We start from the raw sequence: 11952 nt of genomic DNA on the forward strand, positions 1-11952 counted from the left end.
AGGGTAGCAGTTTCAACTACCCGTTCCCTGCAGAAACACAGCCTAGAGATCTTCTCGCTCCTCCAGGATGGCCCCACAGACATCCTGGCGGTAACAGAAACCTGGCTAGAGGACATCTCAGCCCTGGACATTGTAGCTGCCCTTCCATTGGAATACGATGTCCTATGGCATAACAGGCAGAAAAAGAGAAGTGGAGGGGACGTAGCAATATTCTACGACAAACGGCTAGCAATAGTTAAGCTAGTTGCAGAGAGCCTCGCAAGCACAGAAATTTCAGGGGTAAAACTCTGCTCCAAATTCTCATGCCTAGCACTACTGGTGGTGTAACGCCCTCCTCGATAGATTCCTTGGTTTAATGAGCTATTCACGGAACTAGTCAGTGATCTACGCTCACTGTACCAACGACTCCTGGGGGTGGGGGGCTTTAACAACCACAGGCACCAGGTACCCGTAGAGTTACTAGGAAGTCAGCTGGAGGAGGCTATGACCACAATGGGGCTTCAATAGCTTGTTAATTCCCCTACCCATGACAAGGGGCATAACCTTGTCCTCATTTTCACCATCCAGCCACCGGCTAGCCTGACGGACATCAGTCCTTGCGCTTGGTCGGACCATGGTCTGATTAGGTGCTGGGTCCCGCTGGCTAGTCGACTGGCCCAACCTCCCCCGGAATGGATTGTGTTGCGAGGTTAGAATAAAATTGAGGCAGGCAACTTAGTGGGCACTCTGCACAGAATCTCCCCTCAAAGACACCTGACGGGGAACCTTGATCATGAAAGTGAGTCCCTCACTTGCAGGCTCAGCAGGCCATAGATAAGGTGGCACTTGCCCAAAGGGAAAGAGTTAGGAACAAATGCAAAGGGGCCTCCTGGTTCAACGAAGACTTGAGGGGAAGGAAGCAAATTCTATGCCAACATGAGAGGCTGTGGCGCAAACGATACGACCCAGTGATTCTTGCAGAATACAAAGCCGTGTTGGCTACATACTAAAAAGCCATTATGACCAGGAAGGCCGAATACTACGTGACCAGGATTACGGACGCCGATAACAAGCAGAAAGAAACCTTCAGAATCTTAAAAGAACTTAGTCAGAAACATGAGCAGAAATCCACTGCCAGTCCGGTAGACTGCAATAAGTTCCAGTCCTTCTTCCTCCACAAAGTCAGGGACATCTTGACTGACATACACAACACACCCACTAACCTATACCCCTTGGCAGTGGACATAGCACCTTGTGCCCACAGTAAGCCTTTCACCACCCTCCCAAGGTTGGACCGAGATTCTCTTTCCCATTTGATGGACCGTGTCAAGTCCGGCTCGCCAGCAGACCCCTGCCCACCAAGGGTTTTCAGAATGGCCCTACCTGGGATAGAGAGGGAGGTCCTCCATCTGCTTAATCAATCACTGGAAATGGGTAGTGTCCCTGCTAACTTCAAGGAAGCACATCAGCACACTAATATGCGGAGTTCCCCAGGGTTCAGCACTGTCTTCCCTTTTCTTTAACATCTATCTCCAGCCACTTGTGGCCACTCTGGCCCTTATGGACTGTCAAATGTTTAATTATGCACATGATACACAAATAATCCTCCAGATTGTCAACTCCTCCCATGCCCATGCACACGTGCAAAACATACTTCGGTATGCGGTTAACTGGATGACAGCCAACTAGCTTAAAATCAATCCCGACAAAACCAAGGTTCTTGCCATCACCAACGGACACAACCCCTGGAATTACCTCTTCTGGCCACGAGAGCTGGGTACCACCCCTACACCATTCCCGGTTGTAAAAACCCTAGGCATCAAAATAGATGCCAAGCTCACAGTGTCGAACCAAGTTTCCACCATGGTCGGTACCTACGTGGGCTTACTGAGGCAATTGTGGAAACTGTCCCCCCTCCTCTCATTTGCCACACTACAGATGGTCATGTTGGCAATGATTGTGTTGCAGCTGGACTATGACAATGCCTTGTACATTGGTCTCCCCGAGAAACTGTTAACTAAACTACAAGTGGCGATGAGTGATGCAGCTAGGCTGATATTCAGGCTCCCAAGACAGGCACATGCTACTCCTTTACTGCAGCAGCTGGACTGGCTCCCCATTAAATGGAGAGCCATGTTCAAAGGCCTCTGCATTGCCCACAAAGCCATCCATGGCCAGGCCCCAGTTTACATCAAGGAGCGCCTAGGGAACTATGTGCCTAGAAGTGCTCTCAGGCCTACTGGTCTGCCCACGATTCAAAATAACCTCTAAAGGCAGCAGAGCCTTCTCTGTATTGATCCCTCAACTTCGGATCAGGCTACTAGATGGCCTACAAAAGGAATCTTGCCTTCTCCCCTTCAGGAAAAGATTCAAGACTCTTCCTTTTCATAGAGGCTTTGGGAACCACATAGGCCTCTACCGGGAGTATGTACATCCGACCTTTGGCTGGGTTTAGTTACTCTCTCGTAGCACTAAGAGACCTGTCAGTGATTATTCACTCTATAAATCCCAGTTAACATAACATAACAGACAAGCAACAATAACTCCACAGATTTAGCTAAAAACCTCACGTCATCTATAACTAAGTGCACCATGTCAAAGAAAAATTAATGACAGGATAGTTCATTCATGGGTTTATGTAACACCATATTAGTTTCCTGGTTTAATTTTCAGCACTGGAACTGATATACACTTATAGGGCTCTAAGTACAAAAGATGGCAAGGATTTATAAATGGAATGTGTCTCTATGTAGGCCTCCAAAGCACCTTATGACTTATTTTGTAAGGGAGGCACTGAGGCAAGGGGCTTTGACTTTTGGAACTCCAGTCCCAATGTAATATATTCCGATGCAGCAGTCACAACTCCTGCATGGCTAATTTGAATAGGGGTGTGCCCTCTGCAAATTAGTGACACTGGTGCCTCCTCCAGTATTGTAATACTGCACATTCACTGGATGATTCCAGTGGTGATGGAGTAGATAATTATTTGTGCATACATTCCAGGCCAGGCATGAATGTTGCCCAACTCTAAAAGCCAAGAGGGGCACCTCATTAGGACTGATTACCATTGGTGTCCTCTGTACATACAGTATTCAACATGCTTGACACCATGCCCCAAGCAGTAAAAAGCAACAAGGCAACAACGACTTGCTAACTCTTCAAGCCATATCATCCCTAAAGGAATTGAATTATAGGCCCACTGGGAGCATGCTTGGTTCAATGCATCAAGTAGTGTAAGTGTAAAAGTCAACTAGTTTAGTGTAATTAAAAATACATAAATAATTAGACAAATCTTTTTGCCAGTGGTTACAGATGCAGTCAATTGGAATATATGATGCAAGCTGGTCTGCTTTTCAGACTCTCCTATTAGCTACGGTCCTCACTTGAGGTGTATAAAAAGAGGTTTGTGCACTGGCTGATGAAACTGAGTTATCACTCTACATAATCCATAGCACCTCTAAAACTCTGAGGAAGAGGCTATTTATGCCATAGTGTATCATAATGACCACATATCAAAACATGAGCTTGCATGGATACTTTCATCAACCAATAGTAATCTCACATGTATTTTTACCTTCAAATGCCCATTTATTGGAGCTAGATGTTCATGGCACGTGTAGTGACTCGGTGAATTTATAATCATAAAAAGGCCAGTTATCTACTAATATATGCACGGTGAAAATGAGGCTCTCCAAAATGGCTTCTACTTAATTCTTCAACATCTTGGTCCTTTTTTTGTTGCTCAATCTGAGACACATAGGGAATTAATTATTTCCGTGTTGTAAAGATTCCCAAGATAGATAAAGAACATTAGGATGCTATCGGGACTGATTTAGAATACAAGTTTCCAAACATCTACTGGTCACAGACAGAGTAGCGGACATGTTCAAACCATCAATAATTGTACTTAGACAATGTAAAGCGTGGAGGAAATCATTCAGTAAATGTTAAAGATCATTCCCAGAATAAGTGTGCTATAATGAATGCACTAGCAGTGTTCCTCCACTCACCAATATATTACTGGAATTTCCATAGTTTTTGGGGTGGTTTTCCAGTGACGTCAGGTGTTCCCATTTCCCTCAAAATGATAGGTTGATTGTCAAATTCCCCGAGTCGTAGCTGCTTGAAATAGAATCAAAGTCTGCTGAGACATTAAAAGTAACCCTGGTGGCCAGGCTATCTTGCCCCTCAGTCTACAGGAGAACCTTCCAGACATTCACAAGAGCAAATTAAGAGCCCATGCCTAGGCCTCCTCCATACGATGAAAGCCCAGAGTTAAGTTCAGCCTAAGCCCTAGCAGCTGTCAGGGGTCCAGTAGAGATTGTTTAAAGAGTAAATGAAAACTCAATTGAAAGGAAATCTGCAACATTCCAGGTTTGTACATAAACATCTGGCAAAAATCGTTTGAGCACAATGATTGGCCATAGTTGCTGGACAGATGTTTGGATGAAAAGTAAAGGCTATCATGTAATATAGAGGCATGACGCATCAAATTAATTTTTAAATCAGTCTTTGTAAAGGAAGATGACCATATCAATAAAGCAATTGATTTCACTCCTTAATGTCTGTCAGTACAAAGCATAGTCTGATAGTTTCCCCTCGCAGTCAGAGTTCATTGTTTGCACTATTAATGTAGAACCACCACACCATCCTAAGTTAAACTGGACTGTTACTCATAAGAAAGGCCACCATCACAAATGTGGTATCTCAACATTCGGCGGCGTCACCAGCTCTCTTCATCTTTTGCATGGACCGGCTCACCAGCATCCTGAACACCCACATAATTGGCTAGCTACCACATGCTAAATATGCTTGATATGATATGCTAAATATGCTTAATTCCACCTCAAGCTTGAAGATGATTCAGGGAACTTTCTAAACGTATCTCGCTGCTTATCACAGATTCAACATTGGATGCAGAAAAACAGCCTCTACTTATATGGAAAAAATACAAATGTTATTTATGGCCTTGTTAACCCAGCTCTCCACCCTAATGTTGGGTGCTAGTCATTAAGTCCCCCCACCCCCAACTTCCTACTAATGTTATCTTCTAGTCAGCTATCCACTGCTTATGTCTGTTAGAAGAGGTTATGTCAGTCCTCTCCTTCTCACCGATAAAGCTGTAGTATTTAGTGTGGCAATATTATATCCTGAATACTGTCTCTATGACGGAGCCCCAAATAAATCACTCTCAACACTCCAAAGAATATAGAACCATGACCTACCCATCTCTGAATTCGTTTCAAATGCCATTGTCACATATGTCCCTCCAGTAGTTAAAACGAACTAAAAGAAATCAAACTTCTAATCCCTTTTTGTTCGTCTATAAAGATTGCTCCTCCCTGGTTCTTACTAAGTTGTCCTTTATCTTACAACTATTTGACAGCCTCATATGAAATGTATTCACGATATGGCTAACAAAGGGTTAGCAATTCTCTTTGAGGACCAGACCAACCTCCCACTCCAGCTCAGACTTGAAGACTAATTTTTCAAATTGAGGATATCCCTAAAATTCACCCTCTTCAGCCAGGCGCATGGTTATACTTTTAGAAAATAAACCAGATATCACATGATCCTGCTGGTCGGACGGCACCCAAGGCCAGCAAACTGTGACCTCTGTTGTAGGCTACTCAGAGACCTTCACGGTTCCTCTTCAAGGCTTTGACCCAGGATTTCTACAGACATGATGTATGTTCTCAAAAGCAGACTCCACTCTTCGGCTAGCTGAATGACATTACTTCAATGTCCAGGCTCTGTATTTGTGGTCCCTCTTATAGGTATCTCTATCCTAAAGTCCCCTGTAGCTACTACAAGGTATTATGCAGCGCTTGACAATAAGTGAAAATAAAATAATTAAAATAAAACTACAAATGGAAACACTGGAGGGGGGGGGCATGGTGCTCAAGAGCAACATAGGGACGATGATTGTAGGGGCATGCCAAGGAAATAAACAAACTTCGTTTCCTGAGCTTGTCTTTTGGAACCTCTTTTAGTGCTTAATTTCTTTTTTAAAAAATACACGAAGCTCAAAATTGTTCTTTGTAGTTTACCATCTGTGTGCTGTAGAGTGCCAGGGGTGTAGAATACCAAGGCTCCCTAGTCTAGATTCTCCTGCTTGCCCTTTTTTCTTTCACTTCCACACACTTTATCAATCTTTATGTTACTTTTACAGGTCCTTTTTCATCCCTGCTTTCTCACTTGCCTCTTTGTTCCTATGTTTCCCTCCATCCTCCTTTCATTCTTTTCTGCCTTTCTCTCTCTTGCTCTGGGTGTTCTGGTGATGAAAAAGTCTTGGCCCTCAAAATTCATTCTCTGCAACTACCTGCACTCATTAAACAATGCAGTACCATTGAACTCCATACTACAAATAATGTAACAGGCGTGTCACATACAAATAACAATCCCATGTACATTTTTATAAACTTTGGAGTCAGACAAAAAGCAGGAAACTCATCATAAACAATGATCACTGGATACAACAAATACAAAATGGCCACTAGAGGGCGAATCCGAAGTGCAGGAACAGCATCACACCAAGGAGAACCTTCAGACTGTCTTGAGACTAAGGGGAGCCGAACAAAAGACCTGGCTTTTAGTTCTCAAAGACTCAAACATTTGCTTCAAAAATTATTTTCTCTTGTATGTTTTTTTAAAAATAATGAAGACAAATCTGTTTATTCTGCTTTTTAAGATCTACTTATTTAATCATTACACTACGCATTTTCGTATTGCTGTGCGACTGAAGAGTGAATTATAACTTGTATTACGTCGGTAGTCTATTTGAAACGTTCAGGACACGAGCAATTCTAAAACTGACACGTATCAGCACTGCCCAAGGGCGTTAAACTCGCCTCTTCTAGTGTGCAGAACACTATAGCCTCTGAAATGCTTATCTGTACTGTGGTGGAGCAAACATACTTTAAATTAATGTGTTGACATTTATTTGATTGCATTAAACATCTAAACGTGTACATATTATTCTATACATGCCCTCTCCCAGCCACTAATTATTCAACATAACATCACCTAGTGCCTGCAAACAATCAAATGAATTGGAGCCAAAATGAGTGAATTAAAAAAACAGGATTTTTGAGTTAAGAGTCGACTATTTCTCTGTGTGGAAGAAATGACGCACTATGCCTTCAGCAGGCGCAGCAGCAGCTGTGTTCTGGGCTGCACCGTGTCATCGTTTGACGCCTGGACCCAACGTGCGCGTGCCAAAGTCAAGCAAGGCAAGTCCCCAAATCAAAAGCATTTTAGTGTTTTCTCTTGAGCTGCGGGAGGTGCAGGCTCGTTTTCCTGCAGTAATGGCCACGTGTGTGTGTTGACCTTACTGTACGAAAAAGTGTTCAAGAAATGTCCTGCTCGGGCAACAGCCCTATAAACACTATAGACTATACTATATTAAAAGAGTGGATCAATCATTCTTAAAATATGAACCTCGGCACTTTGAGGCTCTAGACTCGAGTTGTGGGGCCGCCGATGAATCCCAGAGGTGACATCCAAGGTGGCAGGGCTGTAAGTGGAGAGGGATGGTTCTATGACAAGAGCAGGGCAGCAGAGGTCACCTGACAGGAGACAGACAGAATATAACCGGCTATAAACATGAAGGGAGCATGAGGAGAAATGCAATCTACAGCTGGCCTCCTTCTTTCAACATAAAGAAATGACTGGCCCAGAAGAAGGCAAGGCTGGGAAACAGGCTGGGAAGAGCGAGCAGCCTGGGACTCATCAACCTCCCTGTCACTGGAAAGTAATCTACAGGGACAGCACAGCAGAGCAGGGTCCCTGGAAACAAGCCAAGGGAGCTAAAGTTAGACAGTGTTTCAACTCTCAAAGAAAAGGGACAGGAAGAGGGCAGGTTTCGATGCTTCTATGAGCTCTTTTCAGGGACAGACAATAGAGCAGCTAAAACACAAAGAGGACCCCTCCCTGGTCTGCTCCCGCCATCGTCTGCCTCTGCAGAGTTATAACAAAACTGAGTCTGCACCACTTACGGTTAAGTTTAACCAACTGACGCTCCTACTGAGCAATTCTCGTGTCCCAGGTGCCGTCTGTCACTGTCATCCTGAAACGTTTGGGTCCTGGAGACTCCCACATAAATACGTTAAAACTAACATTCTTTATTTATTTTCTTTCCCTTTTCTTCTTCTTTTCTTTTCTTCTTTTTGCTTCTCTTCCTCTTTCTTTCCGTTTTCGCTTCCTGCTCCTTCACTCCCTTCCTTTCTTCCTTTATTAATTCCTGATTTCCATCCTTCTTTCACCTCCCATTTTTTTCTCTCCTTCCCTTTCTTCATACCCTCCCTAGCTCCATCCATTTTCTCTGTTCTTTCTTGCTAGTTACCTTCCTTTGCCTCTCTTTCCTTTTTCCTACTTTCTTTATCTTCGTTTTATCTTCTGGACCTTCACTGCTTTGCCACCCAGTCCCCACCTGCTTCTTTCTTTCTTTTTTTCTTTCTTTCCTTCTTAGTTCTTTCTTTCCTCCATTCTATATCGTTAACTCTTCTCGTGATAAAGTAACACAATTTTGTTTACTGATAAACGCCAAGGCACAGTTTAAAACGTCCACGTTCAGTCAGATTTATGCAGTAAACTGACGCACATCAAGTTGTCAGAACACACAACTTACCACTTTCTTCTTCTTGTCCATGTACCGCTGCAAACGACCCTAATAAAAACGTGAGAACTAAAAAAGTCCTGGTTTCTTTCAAAATCATCATGTTTATTAAATAAACATGCGTCCTCCTGCGGAGCGGAAAAACAGCAATTTACAGTCGTTTTAGCACCATTTAAGCCAGCAGCGTGTTCCTCTCCTTCAGCACCAGCTCCGGGACAAAGTCAGCAAACAGATTTTTTTTTAAGTGGTGCAGCTTTAAATACGAAGAATGCTGCCTCGGCGGCTTTGCCAGCCCCCTTTTCAGCCTGTTCAGACTTAGTCATCCAGTCCCTCCCAAGCAACCGCTTGATTGATACTAAACAACTGATTCGGAGCTCGACTCCCTCTGCCTTGAACTCCTATTGAATTACATCCGCACATGGGCTCTTTCCCGACCCTCCTCGAAGAACAATCAAGCCTCACACCCTGGAATTCCTCCACTCTAGGAGAGTTAATAGTCTGTAGAGCTTCATTAGTGCTCGCACACCGGAAGAGGGTTTAATATTTATTAAAGCCAAGTAAAGTAATACTCAGCAAAACGAACAGAAAGCACTGTCTGAATAGCATGGCATGAAGCATCAACCGTAAGAGATTGTTCAATGTCATTAAAAACATTATTTACAGGTGTTGTAAAGCGTTACAAGGTCTCCTTACAGCAACTTCAGTGCGATGTAGGTGTTGACAAAATAGTTCAGCTTAATGAGGGTAAAAAAGAGGAGGACAGAGTTCAGCTGGAAGGGGTGAGAAAACATGTGATCGATATTCTTCAATCAAATTAGGATCTCTATAACATCCCTCCATAACTGTTTCCACTTCCCACAGAGAAGTCGCTGTTTGGAGAAAAAAGGCCAAAAACCTTCTTTGCACATTCAACATGATCTGGATTCACCAGCCGACAGAGTCTGACCTACACACATGAAACAACACATCATGTACATAAAAAGTATGTATGAGAAGTGTCGAAACGTAATCCTTTTAACAAGAATCCATTCGCTTGCTGAGGCTCCCAGTGAGTGGAAGATGTCATACATGTATCCGTACCTGTGAGTCCTGCCATTTGACATCACAAGACGCAATGGCACCCAGTTCCACCAATCACTGCAGTGTCTCAATTTTCAGTTTGCTCAAACTCTGCCACATTGTTCAGGTGTTATCTCCCCAGCTGGTGATTAATTCCCATCCTATGTGCAACCTGTTATACCTGTCAGCCTTAGGGTGGGAGCCCCCTATTTGCCTCCAATTTTGCTGATCTGTTTTTGTTGGTTGAAGGACTCTGGGCACATTACCACTGCTAACTAGTGCTAAACTGCATATACTTTCTCCCTAAACATGGTTTGATTGATTGTATCCACAATTGGCAGATTTAATTTACTTGTAAGTACCGAGTAAAGTGCACTGTTTGTGTCCATGGACTGTAGATTAAATTCTACTAGGGGGCCTGCAGCACTGATTGTGCTACTCACTTAAATCGCGCTTTAAAACACGTCTCAGACCTGCCACTGCAGCAGAGTCTGTATGTGCAGTTTACCCTTCCATATCGACTTGGCATTCAAAACCTCTTGCCAAGCTTTACACTCTCCTTTTATTACATATATATCACCTTTAAGTTAGGTCCTAGGTAGCCCGAAGGGGCAGGTTTTATGTAATTAAAAGGTAGGACATGAACTTTTAAGTTGTACATGTCCTGTTAATGAAAAACTCCCAAATTTGTTTTTCACTACTGTGAAGCCTACCCCTCCCATAGAATAACAAAGGGGATTCCTTGTTACCTCTGATTTTGTAATTCCCAATTGGAAGGAGGCAGACCTGTCATGTTTAGGACCTATGAAATTATAATGATAAATCCTCTTCAACTGTAAAGTCATGTGTTTCATTACAATTTAAAAAATGCCACTTTTAGAAAGATGCAATTTTGTGCTCTTAGCCATGTGTGCCTGCTGCCTGTCTCCCATTCGTGTCAGGGGTGGATGACAGCTGGACCTTGTGTATTCTCTGTAGACAGCCACACAGAAGGGGCTCATAGGTGTGACTGATGGCAAGATGGGAGAGAGGAGCTGGGCACAGCCTCATACTTACACCTGAAGAGGCTGTGTCCTGTCCCCACACAAAGTACTGCTTAACTCCCTATAGTGAGTCTGGAGCCAGGGAAGGAAGGGAGGATTGCTGGGCACATCCAAGCCCCTGTTTGATGTCTCCCCCACTTCAAAGGCACCAATGACTATAAGAACTGGATTTCTGACCCTACCAACTCAGTACACTGCTAGACCTGTGGATAGTCTGTCAGGAAGAAGGGATGCTGTGCAGCTGAAGGACTGTCTCTCTGCTGGACTGTTGCTCTGATCTGCTTTTCTGCTGTGCTGACCTGCCTTCTGCATGCTGCCCTCCATGTCTGGGTGAGAAGGACTGGACCTACACTACTTGAACCCAGAGTGACTCCAAGGGCATATCTCCGTGCCCTTGGAAGTGGTGCCAATCTAGTCCTGGGCCCTTGGAAGTGGGTATACATATCTGCTCAGAGTGACTTCAGGGGCATATCTCCTTGCCCTGCCAAGTGGTGCCAGTCTAGACCTGGGCCCTTGGAAATGGGTATAAATTGCTGCCCCAGCAGCGATCCATTCATAGACACTGTTGCACAGCTTGGAACCAGTACATCTCCATCAAAGACAATGCATTGCCACTTCTGTGGGGATCGAGTGCATCACCTCACTGACGGCGCTGCACATCATCTCAATTCCTGTTGCATATTTGATTTACTAGTAAGTCCCTAGGACAGTGCACTTGGAGTGCCAGGGCCTGTAAATCAAATGCTATTAGTGGGCCTGCAGCACTGATCATACCACCCACAGAAGTAGCCCTGTAAAGGTAGCTCATACCTGCCACTGCAGAGTTTGCGCACAGTTTGTAACTGCCATTTTGGTCTGGCAGGTGCACCCACTTGGCAGGCCCTAATATTCCCTTTTCTGACATATAAGTGTTCTCTAAGGTAGGCCCAAGGTACCCCTGTGGGCATGGCGCTGTATATGTTAAAGAGAGGACATGTACTAGTGTGTGTGACATTTCATGGTAGTGAATTACAGTGCATTTAGTTTTTCCCTTCGTAAATGCTATCTGTCCCATAGGGAAGAATGGGAGAATGGGAGTTTATTTATAAGCTCTTATAAATATATATTTCCATTGGGACAAGATAGGAAAGTAAAGTTTAGTTTGCTTGAACTCAGAATGTAAAGATGCATCTTTTAGTAAAGATGATTTTTATATTGTGTGTTTGAAAATACCACTTTTAGAAAGTAGTTTCTTTTTGCCTAGCCATCCTGTGT

General features: G+C 43.8%; 1 protein-coding gene across 2 annotated transcripts in view; it reads right to left on the reverse strand.

The window, feature by feature from the left end:
- The window catches only part of COL5A2 (collagen type V alpha 2 chain), a 342059-nt gene extending 333221 nt beyond the window's left edge, over window positions 1–8838 (reverse strand). Inside the window, exon 1 of one of the 2 annotated variants that reach the window (XM_086955351.1) lies at window positions 8609–8838. In XM_086955351.1, coding sequence (XP_086811477.1) covers window positions 8609–8699 — 91 coding nt within the window. In that variant the 5' untranslated portion in view covers window positions 8700–8838. The remainder of the gene's footprint in view (window positions 1–8608) is intronic. The other variant, XM_086955352.1, reaches the window with a different exon arrangement.
- Window positions 8839–11952: the final 3114 nt, after the last annotated feature.

Source organism: Lissotriton vulgaris, chromosome 2_1, assembly GCF_964263255.1.
Source record: "Lissotriton vulgaris chromosome 2_1, aLisVul1.2, whole genome shotgun sequence".
NCBI classification, from domain to species: Eukaryota; Metazoa; Chordata; class Amphibia; order Caudata; family Salamandridae; genus Lissotriton; species Lissotriton vulgaris.